At 37.0% G+C, this 26,445-nt stretch overlaps 1 protein-coding gene across 2 annotated transcripts; it reads right to left on the reverse strand.

Annotated features, from left to right (window-relative positions):
- Window positions 1–1,554: 1,554 nt before the first annotated feature.
- On the reverse strand, window positions 1,555–25,039 carry ccdc149a (coiled-coil domain containing 149a). 2 transcript variants are annotated; one of them, XM_022685527.2, is made up of 12 exons: window positions 24,855–25,039; window positions 22,081–22,242; window positions 21,701–21,739; window positions 21,274–21,381; window positions 21,066–21,182; window positions 18,832–19,004; window positions 17,867–17,939; window positions 17,662–17,746; window positions 16,986–17,130; window positions 15,380–15,456; window positions 6,532–6,645; window positions 1,555–4,134 (listed from the first exon to the last, which is right to left on the reverse strand). In XM_022685527.2, the coding sequence occupies exons 1-12, from the start codon at window positions 24,921–24,923 to the stop codon at window positions 3,479–3,481; spliced, it is 1,818 nt and encodes a 605-aa protein (XP_022541248.2). In that variant the 5' UTR covers window positions 24,924–25,039; the 3' UTR covers window positions 1,555–3,478. The 2 variants fall into 2 exon arrangements, with proteins under 2 accessions (XP_022541248.2, XP_007255244.3); XM_007255182.4 differs by lacking the exon at window positions 6,532–6,645 and having other exon boundaries at window positions 24,855–25,038.
- Window positions 25,040–26,445: the final 1,406 nt, after the last annotated feature.

The raw sequence follows: 26,445 nt of genomic DNA on the forward strand, positions 1-26,445 counted from the left end.
AACTAGCCAGTATGTTATTAACTAGCCAGTATGCATTGCGCACACAATGTCAAAACCATTTCTGTCTGGTGATACATGGTTTAAGCAGCACCAGCGAGAATACAAGAGGGAGGAACTTTCTCTCGTTGCTTTTCAAAAGAGAAAACAGATGTCACTCAGTTTTCAGTGGAAAACAAATTCCAACGTTCATGACACATAATGTAAACTAATTCACGTTCAAGTTCTTTATTAAAAAAATGTGTTGCATTCAGTTCAGCGTTCACGAAAAAATGAGCGTGTTCAATAAACACGTTCTTTTGAACTCCTTCACGCACAACACTGCATATATCCCCATGTAATGACACTAACCTCCACCATGTTTAACAGATTATGAGTTATGCACTGGATCATGTAGTCTTCTTTGGTTTTATCTGTCCAAAATGAATTAATTATGAATTAAACAGACTTTCGATCAATATTATATACCGTTTCATTTTTAAAATATTGCCAGTGATTTGCACCTTGAAGTAAACACTTATGTACTTAAAACAAATCATGAAGGCAAAAGTATAGAATCTCCTAATTGTAGACTTTATTCATTCTTTTTTTTTTTGACGACTATGTGAAGATGTTTTGTTCACTTAGTAAAGAAAAAAATGTTTGTCTACCATGGCTCTCATCTTCTGTGGTCCTTTCACCATTGTTGAGCTTTCCAGTTTTTTAAATGAAAAATGAACGAACTTCCTGATCGCACTCCTAAAGTTTCTGCTTTTTTGATGGGTTTGTATAGTTTTTTCAGCATAATGATGGCTTCCTTCGCTTGCATCAACATCTTTTTGGACAGCTTAATTTGTTATGATATAATGAAGGAACAGACCACACCTGGCCATGAAACTGCTTATCAGTCAAGTGTCCAATTATTCATGAGCCAATGAAAATGGAGGAAATATGTAGTTTAAAAATAAACTGTCAAGTATTCAAATACTTCTTGACCTGACTTCTCTCAGATATCAACACCTGCTTCATACATTCATACATTAATGGTGCCATTGGTGAACTCAAGGAGGGGGCATCACTTAAGTGCCCTCTAGAATGGTAAAAAAGAGAAAATCGGGTATTCTGGCATCCCTTCTTGTGGGGGAAAAATGATAAAGTGCCAGATTGGGTGCCTATTCTTGAAATAAATCATTATTTTATGCCTTCTAAATAAAGACATTTTGATAATGTGTCTTAATGAGTGTCCATATATGGGTGTTCTTCTGCTTTTCCAGTAGAAAGGGGTGCTGTTCTGAACAGACAGTCTGAGCTGTTAAATTGTGGGCATTCTGTTTGTAAATGAAATACGTGGCTGATTGACAAATGTCGCTGATTGATTCTATCAGAACTTCTCTTTACTCTTCAGCTGCTTCTGCACTGGATTGAGTAACAACTGACCAGAGTGTTGGCCAGTTTTATTACTACTGCCAACACAGAAGATAGATCTAACATTAGTCATGATCTCAACCCACTTTGACAACAATAATTATACAGTTATACAGTGTTCAAATGTGTAAAAAACACACTATGTACAGTTTATATACAGTATCAAGTTTATTTACACATCCTATACAATCTATCTGACCTGACTCTTATAACAAGAGCCAGAAAGGCAGAGGAACCATCAGCCTATTACATCGAAGGAGAAAGTCTGTTTTATGGGATATAAGGCACACACATGCACAAGCAAAGCTTTGTGTAGTGGATTTTCCCAGTTAAAATATAGATATAATAAGTTAAGTTCTAACTCCCACCCTTTAGACATCACATGAGTAGCAGTGTAATGTCATCAGCATAGCGTGATTCAGAATGCAATTGATACAACAGATGAAATACTAGTGCATCTCAAAAAAATGAAATATTATTGAAAAAGTTACTTTATTTTAGTAATTCAGTTCAAAATATTAAAGTCATATAATATATAGATGTATTACACATAGAGTGAACTATTTTAAGCATTTATTTTATTGTTGATGATTAAGGCGTACAGCCAAAAAAAAAAAAAAAATCAGTGTCTCTCTATTGCTCTCCAAACAATCACTGATTGTGATGTAAAACTTCACTCTAGATCTCAAGCAGCTTGGACTGTGTCTCTCTCCACTCTTCCTCCAGACTAGGAGTGGGCAATATTATATCGTATACAATATATCGTGACACAGAAATATCATGATATTAAAAATCCATATCGTGATAATAGGGCTGTTCTGTCTTAAAAGTAGTCTATTATTTACTGTGAAGCTTTAGGTTTATTTATTGCATAATTGTTTTAGTTTGCAGTTTGATGATCAGTGATTGTTTGGAGAGACATGTCATCTGCTGGTGTTGGTCCACTGTGTTTAATTAAATACAAAGTCAGTGCAGTAAAGCACTTCATTCTTCCGTCTGCTGACAACTTTTATGGAGGTGCCAATTACATTTTCCAGCAGGACTTGGCACACTGCCAAAAGAAACTGATTTTTAAGTTTTTATTGGTTGTAAGCCATAATCATTAACAATAAAATAAATAAACAGATAAAATATCACTTTTTGTGTAATACATCTATATAATATATATTTTTCACGTTTTGAACTGAATTACTGAAATAAAGTAACTTTACAATGATATTAAATTTTTTTGAGTTGCACTAGTACAGTATTATGAGAGAAAATTAGATTATGAAGAGATTCATGTGTAAGCATATACAACAGCAGGAAACAGTAATTTGACTTTATGATGTTCTAACAGAAATTTTATGTAATTAATGTCAAAGAAGGTTTTCTTGGATTGTTCTGAATGGTGGATACTGCTGACCTCAAGTAACAAGTCTAACTACAGTAGATGTACACTGTAAACACATGCAACACTGAAATGCAGTATGTAAAGCACATGTTTCATTTTAAAATACCTGCAAGGAAGTAGCATTCCACTGAGGACAATATGAATCCTTTCAAATTAATGAGTAACTGCTTGTGAACTCAGCTGAACTTAAAATGTACTCAACTATATAAAGGGAATATAATAATAATAATACAACTAATAGAATAGAAATAAATTATAAAGTAGGTCAGGGACTGCCAAAAGAACTGAGAAGCATAAAACTAAAGCCCACAAACACAACAATCATTAGGGTCGGTTTCCCCAGACACAGATTAAGGCTAATCCTAGACTAGAAAGAACTGCCAATGGCAATCCACAACTGGCACTGCAATTCAGTCCAAGACCAGGCTTAATCCATGTCCTGGAAACCAACCCCAAGAGGAGTAGCTCATTTAATACACCTACTTTAACACACTTTTTAACTATGGTCCAAATTTCCTCTCGTCTACTCCACCAAATTGAGGTCACTTTTTTTTAAGAAGCACTTATGATTTGATGCTGCCCTATTAAATCACACAGTTCAACCTGTGCCAATTGGTGAAACAAGAATTGAAAAGCCACATTTTGAAGATGCTATGCTTAATTAATGTATGGAAAAAAGAGTGTTTAAGCCACACTTTCATTATGGCAGCTATCAATCTTTTTTGATTGATGGTCCAAGTTCCACTCCTGTAAGCAAGGTGAATGGTTTGGCTGGATGGACTCTTTGGCAACAGAAGCAGAGCTTGAGACCTTTTCTAACAGAGTATCTGCAGGATTAGTAGTTGCACTGGACAGTTCTTCAAAGCTGTGGCAGCTAAGGCCCTCAGACAAGTTTCGTTCATCAGCATAAGAGAAGATGCGCGTTAAACCTAGACTTGGAGCATCATCCGAGCAGTAAGAAAGAGGAGAAACCAATGACATTGCAGCATCTTCACCTTCCTCCACATTCAAGCTGCTGTCCCCTTCTACAACCTCTCCTTCCTCCACCACAGGACGCTGCTCCACGATAGGGCCCGGCTCTGTGATGTTCCTCAGCTCCGCATCAGGATCAACTCGACGACAGGCCTCTATTTCAGCACCTGGCTGCTCCTGCGCCTGCCTCATGATTTCCGGCCCACCAGAGACTATCTCTTCCTCTTGCTCAGAGGTGACAGGTGTCTCCACCTTGTCTCCACCTCCATCTGGACTGGGGCGGGAGCCCGGCCACACGTTCAGGAAGCTGTCATCGCCAGCTGTGTCCTGTTCCCATGATGATATCCCTCCACTTCCTGTCCTGTCATCTGAACCAGTCAGGGGGACAAAGAAGATTAATGGTCATTGTGTTAGCGCCATGCTAATGGAGAGGTGCCCTGTCGGCTAATGAGTGCAATGTGGCAGCAATGGAATGCTTTCAAAAACTCATATTCAGGCCTATTTGAAAGGACAGCACAGCTTCTCCCTTAGCACAGACCTGAAGAAGACACACAGTGGTCTGCAGAAGAGAGTCTGACTAAACTCAGACAGTTCTATATGTCTGCTGTTGCATACAAGAGTTTGGAAAACTCTTTAAATTAGTTTTGTTTGATTTTTATAAGTTATACACATTTTAATACATAAATACTGCTTGGAATTTGTGCTCTAAAATGATCAAAAAGGCCAGATTTGTAGTTTTTCAGTAAGATCAAGATACTGAACTGAAGTTTAGGCACACTTACAGACTAAGACTAAGATTTAGGGGTTAAAAAACAACACTGCAAATTAATATTTTAACCATTGTAAACCTTTTTACTTATATGCTGCCTAAACACCAATGCTGCTGTTTACAGTGTTATTTTAAATTACATGCTATGCCTCTATCGCTAACATTGTAAGCCTGTTGGGAGCATCTGCAAAAAGCGCTGTATTTCAAAATGCAGTGGGTGAACAGAGGTGGGCTATTTAACAAATGTTTGTACTCGTCATTATGTTTCACTACACCAAGTCCATTTCACACCGAATTTCTCCTTTGACTTTTCATTACTTTGATTTCATTACAAACAGCATGAGCTCAAAATATTTCAAAAAATAGTAATGAGGTGAAAAAAAAAAAAATTTTTTAAATGTATTAAAACTTTTTTTTAAAGGTCATGTCAACTTGTGATTATAATTATGATAGGGTACAAAAATATGTAACATCAAATCTATTCCAATCTCAAAAAAATGGAAAGTATTTGATAATTTATTATTAAACTTTTTGAAAGAAGTGGATGCTTTGAGCTTCAGTCGAAAGTTATCTACAAACCTGATAGTAAAGGGTTGTGTCAGTACATTTATGTAATGCAACATTAATACGAAAAAGTACATTAATATCTTAGTGCAACCTATGCTGAGAATGTGTGGAGAATTGATGATGTTGGTAGGGGTGTGGCGAGGGTTCAGGGTCCCCAGGGAACCGGTCATTCCAAAATCCAATGGAGATTCAAGGAGAACGCCTTCTTCTAAGACCCTACCAGCTGTGAAAACTGTGTCAAAACTCAGAAGCAAAAAACTGAAGCAAAAGCAAAGAAAAGATTCCAGAAGTAAAAAGTCTTTAGCAGCAAAATCCACAAATTCACAGACACAAAAATGAAAGCAAAGACCAATGTCAAAATCCAAACTGAAATCATTTTCAAGCAACTGCAAAGAATAATAAATTAGCCAACTATTATAAAAAATATATATATATTTGCTATATTTGTTCCTCTTTTGAATTTGTAACATACACTTTTTCCTTTTGATTATTAATATTTGGATTGCGGATTTTACTTTTTTTGCATAAAAAACGTTTGGCACAAAATTCACTTCATAGCTTTACTGTTCCAACTTTTTTTGGAATGTATTGCATGCTTGAAATGCAGCAATGCATGAAACCAGACACAATGTGAAATATCTTGAGTTATTTGCTGTCCTGTTTTAACTGTCTTGTATGTACACTTTTGTGTAGGCGTTACATGTAACCCTGTATAATGTTTAGCTGCATTCTGTTGCACCACAGACCTAAATAACACCATCTCTTCCCAATGTATACAAGCGATATTGAGAAAAGGCAATAAAAGCACTTGATTTGAACTGACAGAAGCGTAATTAGCCTCCACAAATAATTTGGCTTGCAGTGGCAGTAAAAAAAAAAACAATATTTTCTGAATCATTTCCTGACTGGAGCGCTTTCATGACAGCATATTAAAAATAGCACTCTAATGTAAAGCCATCCAGGCGGAGACGAGAGCATGCTGAGGGGGAACAGCTTCTGCCTCCACGCCTAAATCCTCAACACCCATTCTGCTGGATTACTGACCCATATTTGGGAGCACGCAAGCAAAAGGTTAAACGCTGCACGCAGCCTTCTTGAGGAAGTGGAGGGAAGAGAAACACAGCTCACAGTATGGCCTGGCATCCATATTTATGGGGCTGCCTCTTATGCAAAAAAAATGCCCCCAAAAGTTGGTGAATGTCAGCGGGCAAGAATTCGCTAGCATTTGCAAAATGCCACGGCATTTGAGGAGGATTGGCAGTTTAGCCACCAAGACGATGAGAGTGTGCAAGAAGCAGAGGTGGGCTAGCAGGGAGGCGTGCAAGGTGGGCTGCAGCCAGCGATCAAGCTAATTATGGCACTTAAGCTCAGTGCTGAGGGCACGATTAGGGAATGGCGGTTTCGGTTACACACAATTACACTCACTAACCTGTGGGGGGCCGAGCACTGCTGGAGTCAGCGGGCACAGGTTGCAGGGGAAGGCCGAGAGAGACAGGAGGGGTGGCACGCTGACTTTCTCTCAGAGTAATGGCATCCCTGCCTCCTGCTGGACACCATGACCAAGAGGGAAAGACAGTGTTATCTCGCCGTTTCATTAAGACTGCTAACACACCAGCACCATGAAATGGCTTTTAATGACTGAGGGGGGCTGGGAAGGGTCACGGAGACGACAAGATGTAATGGAGAAAGGATGTGTCTAATACACAATACACAATACACACTAACCGTGTGTGTCAGGAACATATAGGAAATATATACACTATTGTCAAATAGTTTGCACTCTAAAAAACAAAACTATATATTAAAATGTCTTAAGCATGTATGATTTCTTTACAAAAATCATTGTTCACTTCTAAGAATAGAGTTTAGAATTTATCGGTCTACTCATGCTTTAGTAGAGTTCAGTAACACTGAGATAAATAACTGATCAGCACAGTTATCTATCAGTCTACTCATACATTAGTTTAGTTAAGTAACACTGAGATGAATAACTGAACATTACAGTGATGTACTGGCCTATTCATACTTTAGTTTAGTTTAGTAACACTGAGATAAATAACTGATCAGCAAATTAATTATCAGTCTACTTATGCTTAAGTAGAGCTCAGTAACACTGAGATAAATAACTGATCAGCACATAGTTTTATCAATTACTCATGCTGTAGTAGAGCTTACTAACTCTGAGATAAATAACTGATCAGCACAGTGATTTATCAGTCTACTCATGCTTTTGTAGGGTTCAGTAACACTGACATAAATAACTGATCAGCACACTGATTTATCAGTCTACTCATGCTTTAGTAAAGTTCCATAAAAATGAAAAAAATTATAAGCAGTCATTTATCAGTATAATGCTTAATAGAGCTCAGTAACACAGATAAATAACAGATAATATTAGTTTGCAAATCTTTAAAGCATGTCTTATACCGGTATTTGATCCTGTTTTTAAAATAGTTCATAGATGGTCATTCATGGTGATCTTCGACATATTGTATGTTTTGTATTTAGTGGCAAGCTATTTTAAATGTGTTCTCTGTAACATGTAAATAGGACCTGTGTTTTGAACTCAAAATGTAGACTCAATACAGATAGAGAAATTTAATATTCTGAATACATATTCCCAGTAGTTGTATTCTGATACTTCCAAACCCAGCAAAACCTCAAAACAAACCTGGATGTCAGAAGTTTCCTTGAAAAGTGGTATAGAAAATGAAATTCCAAAAAAAAAAAAAAAAAAAAAAAAAAAAAAAAAAAAAACATAAAAATACAGACTGCACTATGTAAAAGCACTTTTAACCCAAAGTCTAAGAGTCAGACACCGTTAAGAGGCATTCATATGAACTGGAGCATGCTATCCACACACACATACACACTCAGAAGAAGTGGCTGCAGCTCCCCTCTCATCTGTCTTCATTAGTGCTAGCTGTATGCATCACAGGCTAAAGCCATATGCTACTCACAGGGGAATTTGCACTATATGCTTGTGCCATCAAAAACAGCAGCCGCCACTGCTTACATGTTAACACTGTCAGAATGATCTCAAAAGGCAGGTTCCTGGGAGCGCCAGGGTATGAAACAAAACAAAACAACAAAAAGATGACTGACACACAGTCACAGACCGCAGAAATGCTGTGCCAAATTACATCTAAACTGTAAAAGGACAGCCGGTGTCACACACAGATGCACAAATGCATTACTGAGTAATAGTCACCAGTGAGACAGTCAGTTGGTGACTCCCATATTCTGAACAACTGCACTAAAAAGGAGGTCTAGCAAGCCTGTTTATTTCAGACATACCTTAATGCAACAGTTCAACAGCAAATATTTCTATATATATATATTTAGTTAACATATTGGGACATTCGGTGCATTATAAAACCTAACTGTATTTCTTAACGAAATTATACATTAACATGTATTAAAAACTACAAAATGTGGGATCATTTACACAACTAGTGCATCAAATAGTGTTAAGATCATTTTTTGCCACATTCTGTATTAAGGCGAATTGATTTGATTATGTGACATTGACTGAACCCATCACATTTCCCATTGGCTCTTGACACCATCTATTCGTACTTTGTGCTTGCCCCTCCTCGCCCATCATCAGTGTGTAGCCATTCCCCCAGGCTTCCTTTTCTTATGTATTTATTTGTTTTTTTATGCTTAATTCTCTGATCTTGGTGTTGTAGGTTTGAAGAGCAAGTTACCATTTTTGTTTGACTGTAAGCTGGATGAGTACTCCAGTGTTTACATTTGCCAAAAGATTACCAAAGAAAAGATTGTCAGAGCTTTGGCAGATAAATTACAATCAATGAAGAAATGAAAGACTAAGAGAATATTTAAAAAACAAAATGCAGGTCATATACCTTCAGTTGAGAGTTTGGTTTAACTCAAAAGTTAACTAACAGTTAATGAGTAATAAATGCACAAAATTTCAAGTACATCCAACTTCATTGCCACACCTAAGTTATAGATACACATAAGAAGCCCAAATATAACCCTTACCATACTAATATTAAACCTAACACCATTCTATACCCAGGTAACCTAATCCGAAGAAACCTTACCCTAACCTTAACCATACTTACAATGGGACTAATTTATAAAGTAAAAGTACAGATCTAATAAACCTTACACCAGATTAGCATTACTATTCTGAAAGTCTTTTTAAATATGGGCCATTAAACCTAACCCTGATATAAACCTTAAATTAACCACAGCCATAATAATATTAAGGCCCAGTTTAATTCACCCCTTGGTCCTACCCCTTAGCCCTATCCCTCAGTTGTGCACGTCAAAGCCTAGGGGTAGGGTGTCCCAATTCTTGTTAGACTGGAGGGGTTTGGGGGAAGTGTTAGGGCTACATGACCCTTCAAACAGAGATTTTCAGAGGCACACTCACAACAGAGGGCTATGAGAAATCATTGGCAAGATGGCGGCACAATCACCTAAAAATTATGATAACCACTATATTACCATAGTTTAATGTGTCGATTAAATTTTTAATCCCTTGTAGTTCATCTCAGAGCTAGCCAGTTAACAGATAACTTTTCTGTTCCACATTAAATTGTGCAACAGATGGCAGAGGCTGCAGCACTTAGGGTGGAACGGAAAAATATAATAAAATAAAAGGTATTAAAAGCTAATTTTAGCTCTTCTTCACAGAAGAATTAAGGATTGGACAATAATAATTAATTGCTGCACCTGCCCCCTTTCTGAAAACATACGATGCCCTAAATTTAGTTACACTGCAAAAAACTAAATCTTAGCAAGTGAAATTTTCTAAATTTAAGGCAATAAATCTTATTTTCTTCTCTGATAAGCCTTTTTGTCTTACTAAGCATTTTAAGTGTTACTTTATTTTGCTTATTTTAGGGATAATTATCTTAATCATTCTTACTTAGAATTTGTACCTTATTTTAAGTAATTTGAACTCAAAATAAGCACAATCAAGCAGCAATCAAGTTATTCTGATTCTTGTGTCCAAGAACAGTGACTTTTTTGCTTGAATTAGGTGTTACTTCACTCATTTTGAGACTTTGAGCCATTGCGTTTGGTAAGAACTCTTACTAAGAAAATTTTGCTTACCCCATTGGTAGATTTCTTTGCTTAATATACATATATTTGTCTTAATTTTAACTTTAACCATACTAACAGTAAACCGGAACCTATTCAAAATCTAAGAAAGCGCCACCTGCCATCTATTTTCTTCATGCAATTGTATAATTACTGTGGTCCTCACAGAGAAACAAAAACAGCACCCCCTAAGCACACACACGCACACACTCAAATATCTTGCAGTGGTGAAAGAGTGATGCTATGTTCAGCTCTCTTGGTTTGAAAAGGTCACTGATGTGATATGGAGACGCGTCTCAGAACCAATTAAAAACTTGGGCTAATTCGGTATGCAGAGCAGGGTGGAGGCTTGGCACGGCCTGCTGTGCAAAGCAGGATAGATGGATGAGTGGCTATACCCACCTGGCAGCTGCCCATCCATCCGTTCTCTCTCTGTCTGTTTCTTAGTGTCTGTCATTCTCTCCCACGTGCAGATACAAAAAGCAGAATGGACACCGCATTTTGTCTCCCTCTTTTTCTCTCTCTCTCACACACACACATAAAAAAACACACATCCCAGATATTTGAGCTACAACAGACTGCTGCTCTTGACAATTAACAGGAAGAAATAAAATAAGCACAACCTTTTTTTTTTCTTTCAATCACACTTCTGAACAGTACCTGCACGGCTCCATGCAAATGTACACCTGCCTGTCTTTTGTATCCATAGAAAGCAAAAAGTACAGGGGGTGATGGGTAGACACCTGTCTGAGCACATGTGTATTTTGACATGACTCCAAGTCTATCAGGCAGTTGTCGCCAGCACAACCTGCAAACGCATGCTGTCATCCAAAGAGACAGTGGCAGGGGAAGAAGAAGTGACTGGGGAACAAATGATGCACAGTTTTACGGCGGAGAATTTGCCTCGGCTGACATACGACGACTCTTTCTACACTACAGGCAGGTTTATGCTCACAAGAAGCACAACAACACAGTGGGGTTTCAGCTCCTTTGCGAGGCCTTAAGTCAACCATGAGCAGCTTCAATCGCTGGGACACTCTGTGAAAACGACAGACCATATAAAAACTTAAAGCTAGTGCACCTGTGGTCAATCTTTCCTTCTGTTCTCTCCCTGGTATTATGGGCTAGTAGCTGTCCGCCTTCACAAGGCAAGGCCACTTGCTCCCCCCCACATTTACTTTCATAGAGTGAGTCGTGAGCCCCTCTCTGTCTCGTCTACAAATTCCACTAATAACACCACATTCCCCAAATGTGTTTGTAATGTGGGCAATCATTTTCTGTAATGGATGCTTGTCAGCTTTATGGTGGTAGAATGACAGTCTTACGACAGGCCAGCTTCACTGGGCCTCAGTGCAGCACACTTATTTTGAGTGAAAGTCCCACACTGCCCTCTTCTGGATCGAGACCATAGGGCTAGTCTCGGATCTGTGCTAAGATTATAAATCATATCCAGCATATGGCCTTCTGTGAATCAAATATGTAGGTTAGTATATAAAATCAGTTATATACGAAAGAGGAATATGACTTTTTAGCATATTTAAAAATACAAAATGGAATAGACTATGTGGATGCAGCTTTTCATGACTGATTTTAAGGCATTTCCACCACTGCAACAAGTTAGTTGGTGTGATGTTGGACAGCACAGGCATCTGTTAGCTGATGTATTGGTGCTGCATTTTCTCAGATAAATCTGACCACAGAGTAATGTTACATCAGTGGAAGTTCAAAAATGAGGCAGTGGCTGGTTTCACATCTGTCAGAGACTTGTTGGACAGTGTTGGGGGCTTTGTTAGTATTCAGGATCTGGGTAACTGGCCTTTAAAACTGATAAGAAAATGGGTAAAAAAAAAAAAAACAAAGATAAAATTAAATAACTCTCAATTCTATGTTTATAAATAATATCTAATGAAATTGGAAGTTATAATTTAAAGCAGGAGGTTCTGTTTTTCCTGCTCAAGCACACCTGATTTAACTCACCTTCTAAGTGCAAGGTTTAGTAGGTCTGTAAGGCTGTTATATTCAGACTGCCAGCCCAGATCTGATTTTTTGAATGTCTACATTGTTTCCAGATTAATTTTTGACAGTCTGAACAACCAGAAAGCACACAAAATCCACTTTTTCACATTTTGAGGTGGTTTAAAATGTGATTACATTCAAATTTGTACAGACACGTCTCAGTCTGGATGCATTGTCTGCTCTATTCAGGTTTCAGTGTGTATTTTGTGTCACTCACAACACAACAAACAACAACCTCATCAAATCCAAGGGCTCCAACCCAAGAAAAGCAGCAAAGGTTAGTTACTGACACCAACCATGTACCACTTCAATCAATGCAGATATGTTTGTAATAGCAGGACATGCAAATACTGTACAATCTGATCATTAGCAAATGACAATCATTTCAAAAGATCTGATTTGAGATCCGATTGGATCCGATTGGCCTGTATTCTTTAAGCTAGGGCTTTTCATTTTTAAAGCCAGACGTGCTTTTTTTCTTTTATTTATGCTAAAACGCCTGTACTTTTTAAACTCTGTCATTCATCTCACATTATTGGAAATAGTTGGAGCATTTTGACAACATTGACAAATGATGCATGAATGAATGAATCCACAGAACATCCATTCTTAACACACCACTGAACATGTCACTCTCTGTGCCTTACGACCGTCAATGAATCAATAAAACTGTTTAGCCCAATTATTTAGCCGTACTCCCTGTTTCTCCAACCAAGACACAGGTACCCAAAAAAGGTTGAAAACTGAGCTATTCTTCATCATTCTAAATCAGCTACACATTATGGGTCCTATCTTACACCCTGCCTAAGGTGTTTGTAAAGCTCATTGCTATCTTACACCCCTCCAACTGTCTGTTTGTACACCTTGAGCCTTTGTCGCTTAAATAGCAAAGATGCTTATGAATATATCTATGCGGATGGGTGTGGTGTTGTAGAAATTAGGTATGTTCAGCTGAATTTCTGGCGTATTGCTATCTTGGCAACGGAAAACACTGGTGAAACACTGGTTTATGTTATACTGCTTTATTTCATGTTATGTTATAACGTAGCTTGCCGTGTTAAAAGTTATTGAAATGTCTTGCATTCGTTCGGGTAGGTTCAGTGTCCTCAGCCTGGCAATCCAAGTGTGTCTGTGGAGGAGTGGGTGGAGCAGACAACTCTCTCCGGTACTGCTGTAGCCTTTTCACATGCTTACTCTTACTTAAGACTGATCACTCCTTCTAAATCACTTAAAAAAACGTATCATGATTTTATTCATGATTATTCACAGACTATTGTTGTGATTAATAAAAAAATATTTTACAGTATTTTTCACACTATAAGCCGCACTTAAAATCTTTTAGCTGATAGCGCCCTGGCCCCTGGCTTACCAGAACACTTAGGGTTCCTCAGTGTAGCTCTTTCATTTACCCGCTGACTGCGGCTAGCGTTAGCAGGAAGCTGCTAATGCCTTATTGAAAATCTGGAAAACTAAGCTTACTGTAGGTAAACAGAAGCGCTATACTCACTCAAAAAAACAGGAGAGTTTTCAGGAGAGAAATATGTGTAGATTAACATCCAGCGCTCATTTGACTTTATTTATTTATTTTTTTTAAGAATTACAGTTTTGTTCACTTAGCTTAGCTATACAGGTCTCACCACCCAGCAAAGACCTGCTGAATTAAAATGAAAATATGGCTAGATTAATGTGTGAAGATTAATGAAATCTGTGTAGATTAATGTCCAGTGCTTGTTTAACTTTTTTAAGGATTACAGTTTTGTTTACATAGCTTAGCTTTACAGGTCTTGCCACAAAGTCGCATAATGTGCCTTAAAATGCCTTATGTATGAAAATAGACGTTGATAGTGCGCCTTATTCCGCTTTTATTCCACTTTTGTGAAAAGTACAGTATATATGTGAGCTGTAGACACACACACACACACACACACACACACACACACACACACAAACATCACATCAGTATGGGGTGTTTACAGGAATTGGTTATTATGACTGAAAAAATGAGGGCAGGTTTGTGGGCAGCCACCCAAACTCCTGCTGATGCTACAAAATGGAGGGCATGGAGAAAGAGCCAGAGGGGCAGAAACATACTCCTTAATCCCAGCGATACGTTGTAGGTCAGGCCTTCACAAGGCAGCAGGGAAAAGGAGAGAAAATATATTATAAATGCTGCGTCTGACCTGCTTTTTTCTTACAGAAAGACTGACATGCAGGAACTGAGACAACTGAACACAGGCTGAATGCATATGAATGCCTAATAATGGGCTTAGCTAACTCATAGGAACTTATCTTATGCAACACATTTGGACACCCTTGAATGAATGACACATTCTGTCATTTTTTTTTTAATTGAAATCATGTAAACATGTAGCCTTTGTAGCTAATCTAATATAAGACAATATTTCAACAAATTATAGGCTGCAATACTTTGTCTTTAATAATAATAACTTGTAAAAGCAAAATGAACACAAATGAAAAATCATCATTATGGCCTGTGCAAAAGTTTGGACACCTTTAGGATGAGTCAAGACTGTAACAGCCACTTTGAATGAAATCACAGTTAGCGATGTGTTCTTGTGATGCAGTATAGTCAGGAAATTCATTAATCTTGGATATATGATTTAGTAGACAATTCCCAATTACAATTAGTGAAATACCTCAGGCCTGATTAACTAATCACACTCTGAAATCAAGAGCTTCTGCATTTCTTAGGGTGCCAAAACTTGTGCACAGCCAACAGTGATGATTTTGACCTTTAATTGTTTTTCATGCTATTATAGACAAAATAACTGTGCATTATGATTTTACAAAAACAGAGTATTTAAAGTTTAATTATCTACAGAAGCTAAACAAAAGTCTAATGTGTGATTTGGCCAAGGGTTCCAAAACTGTTACATAAGACAGTACTATAATTTAAATACTGTATTTGTTTTTTCCTAGGAAGTGACCATGTTAAAAGGTGGTAATGAGAATGAAACCATACAAAACACTTCATACCACTTACATATACAGCTGTTTACACAAAGCAAGTAATGAGAATCCTGAAATGTATCCAGGCAGATTAATATGTTTGGATTTGGTGTTGGTTAGTAAAAATCCATTGTAATGCAACGAGTGTAAAACACAAATAACTGTAGACCATTCACAAACATTTACCCAACATATTTACTGAACATACACACCTGGCAGACTCCAAAGCCCAGATACTTCCAGCGTCTTCAGCTTTCTCTCCAGCTCCTCCACTCGGTTCCCCAGAATCCTGTATTAAAAACATCAGAGTAGCCCATTTAGTTACCAGAGCTGTGCGAATCAGACAAAGAAAGCCTGATTCTGGTTAAGGATCATACACATTTAATCTCATTTTTACATTTTTATTAGGAATATAATTGTATACCTGTGCAAAGTTCAAAACAGTTAAAACCAATAATAAAATACACTGTATCATACTTGAAGAGTATGAAGAAAGGGCCTTTTTCTGAGCTATAATATTTAATGAATAGCATGTAGGAGAACATTTTGAGAGGAGAGACAAATCAATGCAGTGTAAAAGTGCTGTTTTTGTGACTGAAAAATAGCATCAATATTTTTTTTATTTAAACATTCATATAATTAATGGGCAATAAAGTATACTGTTAGGTTCATTCACATGGTTTTAGCCCCATTCAGGAGTTTGCCACCACATTAAAGCAACTTTAGCTCAACATCAGTTGTAGAAACCGCTATATAAATAAATATGATTCAATTTGTTAAAGCTCACCTTCCGTCGTTTTTTCTTTCATTTTAAAATGTCTAGTTGTGGTCTCTAGTATGAATGAATGACATGTGAGCCGTTTTTGTAAAAAAAAAGTGCTCAGGTGTCTCTGTATAGCTCTTTTTTAATGGACTGTTTTAGGGGTGTGTCCAAAATGACCGGATTCCAGCTTTGCTCATGAATATTCATACATGCAAACAGCATGCAAATATCTCTCCTCTGATTGGCTAGGAGCACTGCGACGCCCCTCCACCGCTCTGCCGCTCACTGCCTCCCACCTCCTAACTGATGAGCGGTGATGTTGCGTCGCTTCAGCTCCGCCTCTGGGAGTTTCTCGAGCCAAGGTGGGCTGGTCTGTGAGTTTCTGCCTACGTAGGCAGAAAGATAATTCAAAATTCACCCGTTTTTCGGAGGGGGGGAGGGGGGATTTCTTTGCTTAGCTCCTGCAGACAATGGGGGCTGCAAAACAGTTTAATGTGCAGGTGTACACATTCAACTCGGAGAGACCTACTGTATTCCACAAAAAAAACAAGAAAAATCGGATTTTCGCGGAAGGTGAGCTTTAATAAATCACCAAAATACATTTCTGTTCTATACCACAAGATGTCGCTATTTTACTACTATTTTACTGTAAACCCAAGGTTTCTTCTCAGTTCAGATCAGATATTATAGTGCTAATAACTAACAAGTTGATTAAACAAGTCTTTTTAGAGTTGCAGGGGATGTGTTAAAACAGGGAATCTACTAAAATATCTAGAGTATGTGCTCACTGTCCTAAAAAAAAAAACATGTATCTTCAAAATATTAAGTTTACAGGAGATGGAATACTAATTTCCCATACTAATTTCAATGTAAGTTAATGTAAAATGATTTTAATTTATTGCAGGTTATTTTTTATTATTTTCATTGGTCCATTCATCACGAAATTCAGATACAGGGTTAGTATGGGAAGGAAATAAATAAACCAACAATGAATAAACCAGAGAGGAACAAGTTTTAAAAGAAAATAAAGTTAAAAAATACATATGTGCACACACCTGTTGGTCTGGCGTTGATGTTGAATAATCAGGTTCTTTTCATGAATAGTTTCCAGCAGGGCTGTGGCCAGAGACTTCAAGTCAGAGATAGACTGAGGTGTGGCTGGAAGACTGCATCTGCCGTCATCAAACAGTAAATCTTCAACTGCAGTAAATGTGGTTTGTGTGTGTTTGTGTGTGTAGAAGATGATAGAAGACAGACAAAACAAGAGAGAGCAATAGGTCAGAGCAATTTCATATGAACATTTTAAAGTTAATATCTAGTTACTATCTTTTTTATTGAATTTTATTTCTGATTTTAGACTAGCACATGCCTAATTGTTCTTTTGTTGACAATAAAACAGACATTTTAATTATTTTGGTGTTGGTTCTTTCAAGCATTGTCTCCGCATTTGTGCATATTTAATAAATAAATAATTAAATAAGTAACTCCAATTACTACTCACATGATAAATAAATCACGAGTAACAGTCCAAGAGTTTCTCAAAATATCTTCTTGTTACACAGACTTCTATCATGTTTTACTTCTGGCTTTGTAAGATTTGAAATCAGAGAGACAATATTCTTAATCTTTTAATAGAAAAAAAAAATATATATATATATTTATTTATTTTTTTTCACATTTGCAGATCACATTTGCATTTGCCTACTCGCGTTCAAACTGCTTCTACTTTACCTTGTTTGGCAGACAGAACTCCAGTAAGTGCACCACTGTTAGAGGTGCCACTTGTTTTAACGTTCTTTCTCCTATCCAGGGCAGTCTGCAGAGAAACACCCACATGTGAACAGATATCCGAAATGTACAGGTTTTGCATTACTAAGCCAGGAAATCACAAACTTTAAAAAAGAAAACAGATGTTATATATAAGACAAACTTATACCTTGTATTTCATTATGTTGGTCTTCAAGAGACTGACTTCTTCTTGGACTTGTTTGAGCCTCTCATGCAAATACCTGAAGTTAAAACATAAAGATTTTTTACAAAGGTTTTATCATTTTAAAAAGGTTTAAAAAGGTTTTACATTTAAAAAAAGGAAAATTCAAAATGGCAAAATAGAAATTATTGGTCACATGGTGCACAAAAATAGTGTGTTGATAACTTCACACATAAAATTTAGAGATTGAAACATGTCAAACACAACTTGATTAATCAATAATCCAAAATTTAAGATATACCAGATTTGGCAGGAAAAATGTAATTTTATGTTGGCGATTTCTTTTTTTTGTTTGTTTTTTTAAACACTAGTATAAACTGCGTAAGTGCATTTGCAAATCTGTATCAGCAATTGGTGCATTAAAAAGTAGCTTAATACATTGCACACTAGGGGTGTTTGCAAATATTTGGACATATAGTATACACTGGTCATCGTTTACTTTTGAAAGGCCATTGTCCTAAACTGCATCCTACAAACAACAAGTAAAAAACTCTAATTTGTAAATCTCTCTTTAATATCTAAGTACCAGAACTATATGTTGTCAACTGAGAACTAAAACAATGTATTTACTATTCACAAATGTAGTTTCATATAGTTATATATGAAACTATATTTTATATAGTTATATAGTTTTATATAGGTCTAGCATACAGATTGACAGAAAATTGAGGATATAAACTGTGTCTAAAAATAGGTCCTGTCAAATAAAGAAAGTGGTTTATTTTGTTTATAAAAAATATATTAAAGGGTTTAGCAAATTTAACAAAACCAGACACACAAGCACACAATAATAAATTGTGGCCTAAAACTACATTCTAAATCTAAATCACAGAAAACCACAGTTAAGACTATATTTTTTCTTTCAATGGATTAGTCCAAGGCATTACTTAAAAACAGCCTCCTATTCTTACCTATTCTCCATGCAAAGTGCGTCCACATCAATAATGCGTTTACCCCGACCACCCAGTATATGATTAAGCTCCAGGTTGAGGCGGTCAGCTTTCTCCTGGAACACAGTTCTTTCAGCCTTCACATCCTCTAGCTCATCACTCACCACCTTCAGATTGTACTCCAGCTCTGCTCTCTAAAACAGGAGCAGAAGGTGGCATTACAATTGTGTACACTTTCAGTTTAATTTGTTAAAGTAAATAATGCTATGATTTATTTTTATTGCACAGTAGTGCAAAAAATGTTATATAACTCTCTCTTTCACTCTGGATTTCATCTAACTGGTGACTGATAGTTGGTGGATCAATCATTTTAATATACAGTACCAGTCAAGTTTGGACACACCCTCTCATTCAATTTTTTTTTCCTACATTGTAAATTACATTACATTAGGCAGACGCTTTTATCCAAAGCGACTTACAATAATCAAGCACAAAAGTAATAGAAGTTTAAAGTTAAAAAAATCTTTAGATAGGGCTTAAAGGAGGTCAAAGGATAGAGGAGTGAAGGAGGGGAAGAAGGAAATGAGGTTAGAAGTAGTTAGTGTGTTAGAGGTGTTAGGAGAGTAAGTGCTCTTTGAAGAGCTCTGTCTTCAGGAGTTTATTAAAGATAGTGAGAGATTCTCCTGATCTGGTAGTGGAAGGTAGTTTGTTCCACCATTAGGGAACTCTGTATGAGAACAGTCTGGATTGCTTTGTGTGAATGTTTGTTTGGCAAAGCGAGGCGACGTTCATTGGAGGAGCGCAGCGGCCGGGAGGTAGCGTAAGCCTTCAGGAGCGAGTGCAGGTAGGAAGGAGCCTGTTCTGTCATCACCTTGTAGGCGATTGTAAGAGCTTGAATTTGATGCGAGCATCAACTGAGCCAATGGAGCTCAATGAGCAGCGGGGTGACATGTGCCCGTTTTGGCTGGTTGAAGACCAGACGTGCTGCTGCATTCTGGATCATTTGGGGTGGTTTTACTACGCAGGCCGGGAGGCCAGTTAGTAGGGCATTGCAGTAGTCGAGGCGTGAGATGACGGCTGTTTGTACCAGGAGTTGCTGAAGTCATCCAGACTAAGAAGGAACACATAAGGAACCAAGTAGTAACTTAGTGTTAAACAAACCAAAATACTCTGTGAAGCATTTGTAGCATTTGGTAAATCTGATGAACATATTTTGTGCAATAGAGTTAACTCTTACTCCTTCTTACTGTTCTGATGAAAGACAGTTTATCATAACGTTTTTGATGGTCCTTGTGACTGCACTTGAGGATACTTTTAAAGTTATTTTTCAAACTAACTGACCTTCATTTTATAAAGAATGTTTTTCCTTTACCTAGTTGAGTAGTTCTTGCCATAAAATTGATTAGAACATTACTCATACTGGGCTATTCACTATTTACCAACTCTGCCTCTTCACAACTTTACAACTGATGCTCTCAAACACATTAAGAGACAAGAAATTCACGTAATTAATTCTTGACAAGGCACAGCTCTAAACTGAAAGATGTGCAACTTGGTCATCTAAGCAAGAGGTGCTACTTTGAAGAATTTAAATCTAAAACATTCTGTTTGGTTTAACACTTTGTTTTTCACTAAATAATTCCATATGTTTGTCTTCATAGTTTGGATGACTTTAGAATTAATTTACAATGCAAAACATTTTAAAATACTGAAGAAAAAAAAAACATTGTTTGAAAACCAAACTTTTGAGTGGTACATAATAAAATACATAAAATGTAATAGAATAAAAACTGTTGTTTTGTCAGAATTAATACTTCTACACTGTAAATGCAATAGTTGTGTTTCCCATAACTATGCATGCTAACTGACCATGCTGATATACTACCACACATGACAACAACAGGAGCCTCAAACACACCAACAAAAGACAAACTGAGCCGATCTGAGTGATGTCTACCAGTGTCAATGCATTGTTACACAGTTTGATGAGGGGTCTTGTGGTGTGCCAATAAAGTGCAGTAGCTGTATCTTAAACTGAAGTAGTAGTCCATACTATTTTCAAAATTATTCTACAGTTGTTAAAGGAACAATTACTACAAAAGTTTGATTTATATTTTGTACTGCACATTATGTCGGTTCCACATTAAACAGAAATGTATAAAATAAATATTTTTAAGTATCAAAGGAGATATGTTCTGCATTCTACAAAGAGTTTGATTCCACTGACTCCATGCTTATAGACATCATCACTTTACCTGCAGTCCCGCCTCCTCCAGCTGCCTGACCAAATCCTCACGCTCATGAGCTGGGAAATGCCGAACCCCAACTTCATCATCCCCAAGCCTCTGTTTAGTGATGGTCATTCTCAAAAGCTGCAGGTAAGGAGGAGAGAAGGGTAAAAAATGAGCAGAAACTTTATGAAGCTGTCTCTGTCTGTCTATGTGTGTGGGGGTGTAATTCTACCTTGTTGTCTCCCTGAGCCTCAGTTAGTCTCTGAGTCAGCTCCTTCACCTCATCTGCCAACTGCTTACTCCTCTCCCGCGAATCCCTCAACAGCTGAGCCAGATTTACCTTAGAGAGAAAGAGTAAAATATTGTTAGAGTGGAAGTGTATGTTATTTAATTTAAAATCTGCTTTACTGTGTTTAATGAGCATACAAATCAAGATAACACATACACAGTGAAAACACACAGTGGCATAAGGTAAGCACACATGCCTAGATCAGAGGGCAACCATCACTGCAGTGTCTAAGGGCAGTGGGAATTAAGGGACTTGGGGTTAATGGACTTGCTCAGGGGCTCAACCGCAGCTGATTGCCAAACCCGTATATTGAACCCACAACCCTGCCATCAAAACTGCTGAGCCATCATTGCGGCTAATATTAACCCACCTGATTACGTTTCTCTGGTGGCAGTGTAGGATCCCCATCCTAATACATTAACAAAAAAAAAAAAAACAACAGCCAAAGTCTCAACAGTACAATTCTAGAAATGTTATACATTTAATCATTTTTTTTACGCAAGGGACACCAATCCTGCTTCTGGGAAGGAACCATCATGCAGCCTAATCACTACCTAATCCACCTAATGACTGAGTTTAGAAGTATTGTATTAACTTATTAATCAAGTTATGGTGAATTTAGCCTTTTTTCAAAAGCAGGGTTGTTGATCATAACTTTACTGTTACATGTTTTCTGTTAAATACCATTTATAGACCAAGTACTGTATAAAACTATACAAGCTGCAAGATTTATGTTCTTATAGGACCCACAATAAGTTCCCTGTATTTTTTCTTTAATCCTTGATGTCGCTCACGGAGCTGATTGGCCATCAGCTTGTACTGGTCTCTCTCCTGCTGGCATGTGTCCAGCTCTTTGGACAGAATCAGAAGAGCCTCCTTCTTGCTCTCCAGCTTACGTTTGCATATCAGGAACTGCGGATATAAAGAACAAGACAGTTTGTTTAGCTGGGTGCACCTTGCCCCAAGCTCTTTAAAGAATCCCAATGTCTGTGAGGAACCTGCTGTTCTTCCTCATAACGAGCACTAAATAACTACAGGGAATGTTTTATCAGGGCCTTAAATTTTGGCACTCCTGGAAAAGTAAATATTGAGCTTTGTCTAAAGAGGCAGAGATAAGACTGAACCTGTTTCTTGTTCTTGGTAGACTGCTTAAGTAAGGCCTTTCTGAATTATGTAAAGGCTCCAGGATGTCCTGGATGTTAAATGCTTTAGACAATATCTGTCACAAATATGATATGTTTTAATAAGTCAATCTGATGATCTGTAATGCAACATTTATCTCCTGTATTAGAAATGACAAAAGTGTATTTTAGAAAACTAAAAGTTGAAGAGACTAGAGTAGACCTGTCATTATACACAATATGAACTCATTACCATGAATGAGCCAATATGTAAACTTTGTTCAAAAGAAATGCATTCTATTGTATTTTCATTATATCAGTGGCATGAAATGTTCCTATAATTATAATATTTTCAGGAAAATTGTAAAATAAATCAAATGTATAATAAATCGTTAGTTAAAATTATGTAGTAAACTAAAAAAAGTTTTCATTAGACAGCAAAAATATCAAAGATTAATTTTGATATGATTTGATATGATTGTCCCATTAAAAGATATAATATATATTTGTTAAACTCACTTACTCACTTACTGATACTGTAACCTAACTGCTTAAAGCAGCATTCCTTAAGAAAGCAGTAGTGTGGAGGAGACAAAATATTCTAAATAATGGTATCAGTGTCCTGGCGTGCCCATCCCTGCAATGTCTAATACAGGGGTCTCAAAGTAGCGGCCCGCGGGCCACATGCGGCCCGCGACGCGGTTTCATACGGCCCCTCACGGGTTAACAAAATAAACATACATCTGGCCCGCAATTCAATTTAATTATTTATGCTTTATTATGTTCGTTTTCATATTTTATCTTAACTTGTATTTTGGTGTGTGTGTGTGTTTTTTTTTTTTTTTTTTTGCTTACGCTGCGTTGCCTGCTTTAATAGTCTTCAGTAGCCTTCAACAGTCTAACCTTGCAGCCGTGGTGTGTCCACTAAACTCCGTAGTTATAAACATCCTGAGGTTAGCAGCGCGCTAACTGACCTGTTTATAATGTAATCCGAGCAGTGCCTCCGTGACGCTGCTCTAAACTGCTGCTGTTAGCTGCTTGGGCTGAAAGATGAACTGTAGAGAGCTGTATTATCCGGTTAGTGGGGTTATTTTATTTCATACACAGAAGAACTTACAAATTTTTAAAAACGCCCCAGACTGGCTCAGCTGAGCCCTGTAGCCCGTGGCTGGGCTGTAGCTCTGACTAAGCAAAGACTGCGGGCTTGTGGTGCTGCAGCTGCAGCTCCGACTAGTGGTTGGATGAGGAACTGCTAAATCTGAGGAAATGCTAAATCTGTCACAGCTCACAATTTTTGATTTTATATTTATTAAGCCTTATTTCAGTATCAAACGTTTTGATCAAAGTTAATATAACTTATAAATTAAAAGGATTTATGTTAATAGAGCAACAAGCAACCATTTTTCCATGCAACTGTAATATTTGATTGAATAAATAGTATATTGAGAGTTATTTAACATTAAGGAGTAATTACATTCATTTTGTATTACATCTGGTTACATTTTCTTATATTTATTTAAGTTACATCTGGCCCTCAGAGGACAGCCAATATGCCAATGTGGCCCTCGGCAAAAATGAGTTTGAGACCCCTGGTCTAATATATTTATAATAACAATTAATGTAATTGCCCTTCACATTTCGACAGTATTTCATAAATAAACAAAATAATATACACTAAAACACTCAAATACTTAAATTCAGCACATTAATTTATTTAGAAAAATATTAACAATGTGATTTAAATGTTACATCAGCACCATCAGCAGTTTGGTGCGACCCAATTTGATTTAGTAAAGGAAAATATATATATTATTGCAGGAAAATATATATATATTTTTTTTAAAGACAGACCAAACTAAATATAGTTCATTTGAGTTAGTGTTCCAATTTAAACTAGTTTATTTCTGTTAAAATGACGGACAAAGGGACAACACTTACAATATATACACGCAATTACAATATATACACAGTGCAATTACACATTTTCACCAGAGAGGTCTCTAAATCCCCAAATTCTCAAAACATACAGACTGTCGCATTAAAAAAAGTTTCATTCAATTCATGCAGGAAAATATATTTTTATTTTCTTTTGACAGATCAAACAAAAACGTGTCGATTTGTAATAAAATGTTGGAGACATATATGCACACGCACGCGCGCACACACACACACACACACACACACACACATAAATATAATTTTTTTTAGCATTTGAAAGAACCACTGTAGCAAAACTTATATGATTTTCTGTTGATAGTTACAGCAGCACAGCATGCTGTATTCAGGCCTAAGCTGTGTAAAAGTTAAGGCATCATTAGGAGCTGTCTGTTGGGTGTGATACTGTACCATATGTTAACTCTAAACAGCGCCGTGTCGCCGCTCTGAGCGCTTTAAATCACTCACCTCGCTGACCAGACCCTGCCAGTCACTCTCACTTCTCCTAGCGGGATCAACTGTAACAGAGTTCAGCATCTTCACTGCATCAGTCCGCCTGTAGTCAGTTAGTGCAGGAGACACACAGACACTAGTGGCGCTGCTGGTTTGAGGAGAGGTGAGGAAACATGCAAGGCAACTCCGGTGTTGTGTCGAGTTGTGCTACCCTGTTAAACCCTGCTACCCTGTTGTGTATTAATTTTTTATACAATACAATCCAACAGCCTAAAATAGACACAATAATAGGACAAATATACATCATATACAACCAACATCGCAAGCACATGATTGCCCTTCATTTGACCACAAGGGAAAAATTATAGTAAATTTAGTTATAAATTTGCTAAAAAATATATCATTATTCCATTTTTTTATTCAGACCTAAATAGTTAAAAAAACGTGCTACACTTTTGTGTATATTTAAAGGTAAAAGTACAAAGGAAGCACAATATTAGTGCATGTTCATGTACTACACTTTTAATAGCCTATCAGGTTAAAGTTATGCTAATGAGAGTTTATTATAATCTGGCTTTGTATTTTTTTTTTGTATAATATTTTTTAGCATTATTAACTGCCTTTACACTTTTGTGTGATGCCAATGAGTCAAGGTTGTTAAATGCCCAAAAAAACAAAATTATTATAAAACACAGGGGAAATAATAAAAAAAAAGGTTAGGTTAGCGCATGCGCAGTGCTTTTATGAAGCACGTCTCGATGGGTAGCATAACTGGACAGAACACCGGCTCCTCCTCTCTCTCAGTCCCCGTGTTTACCGCCCGTCAGCTGATACAGCAGAGGCTGCTCACCACAGCCGGTTTATAGAGAGCCTGCCCACTTCCTATTTCCCCTGTTATATCAGAAAACTACTGCAACCACTAGAGGGAGCCCGCGAGGGAGTCCTCTGTGAATGGGGATTAATAGAGCTAAACGGATAAAAACACAAATTACAAATAGGTTTTCATTTAATTAAAAAAAGTAAATGTAAGTATTTCTCCAAAAAAGCAAATTAAACATTTATATTATATTTATCCCTTATTTTTCAATTATATTATATTTGTCCATTTCTATTTATCTACAGCAAACAGTTTTGAACAACACAAACGCTAGCATTTCTGCTACCCTGTGCTGACTGTTTGTTTAGCTGATGCTCATTTACAGGCTGTGTCTGAAACACAAGAAATGTGTTGAGTTGATGACTTGCTGGACTATTTAATTTAGAAGGCAGTACAGTTATAAAGATCTCTTTATCTGAATCTAAAGTGGACCATATAGAAAGCTGACTACTTGGTGCATTGTCATTAGCCATTTATTGCAAATAGAACTATAGTCTACAATATAATAGACTTGGGGCCTATATGAACTGCATCCTGAAGTATTTATTACACCGAGCAGACCTTCGCCATCAACTACAACAAAAAATATCCCAGACTGATTTACACTTTCTTGGTTTGATGAAAAACTGCCTGGAAACAAAAAGGAAGTAGTTTTTTTCAACACAATCCCTGCTGACCTAGAAACAAAAGCATCTTCAACTTTACACTGAACCTCGCAATTTGTAATAG

This window comes from Astyanax mexicanus, chromosome 8 (genome assembly GCF_023375975.1).
Source record: "Astyanax mexicanus isolate ESR-SI-001 chromosome 8, AstMex3_surface, whole genome shotgun sequence".
In the NCBI taxonomy this organism is placed as follows: Eukaryota; Metazoa; Chordata; class Actinopteri; order Characiformes; family Acestrorhamphidae; genus Astyanax; species Astyanax mexicanus.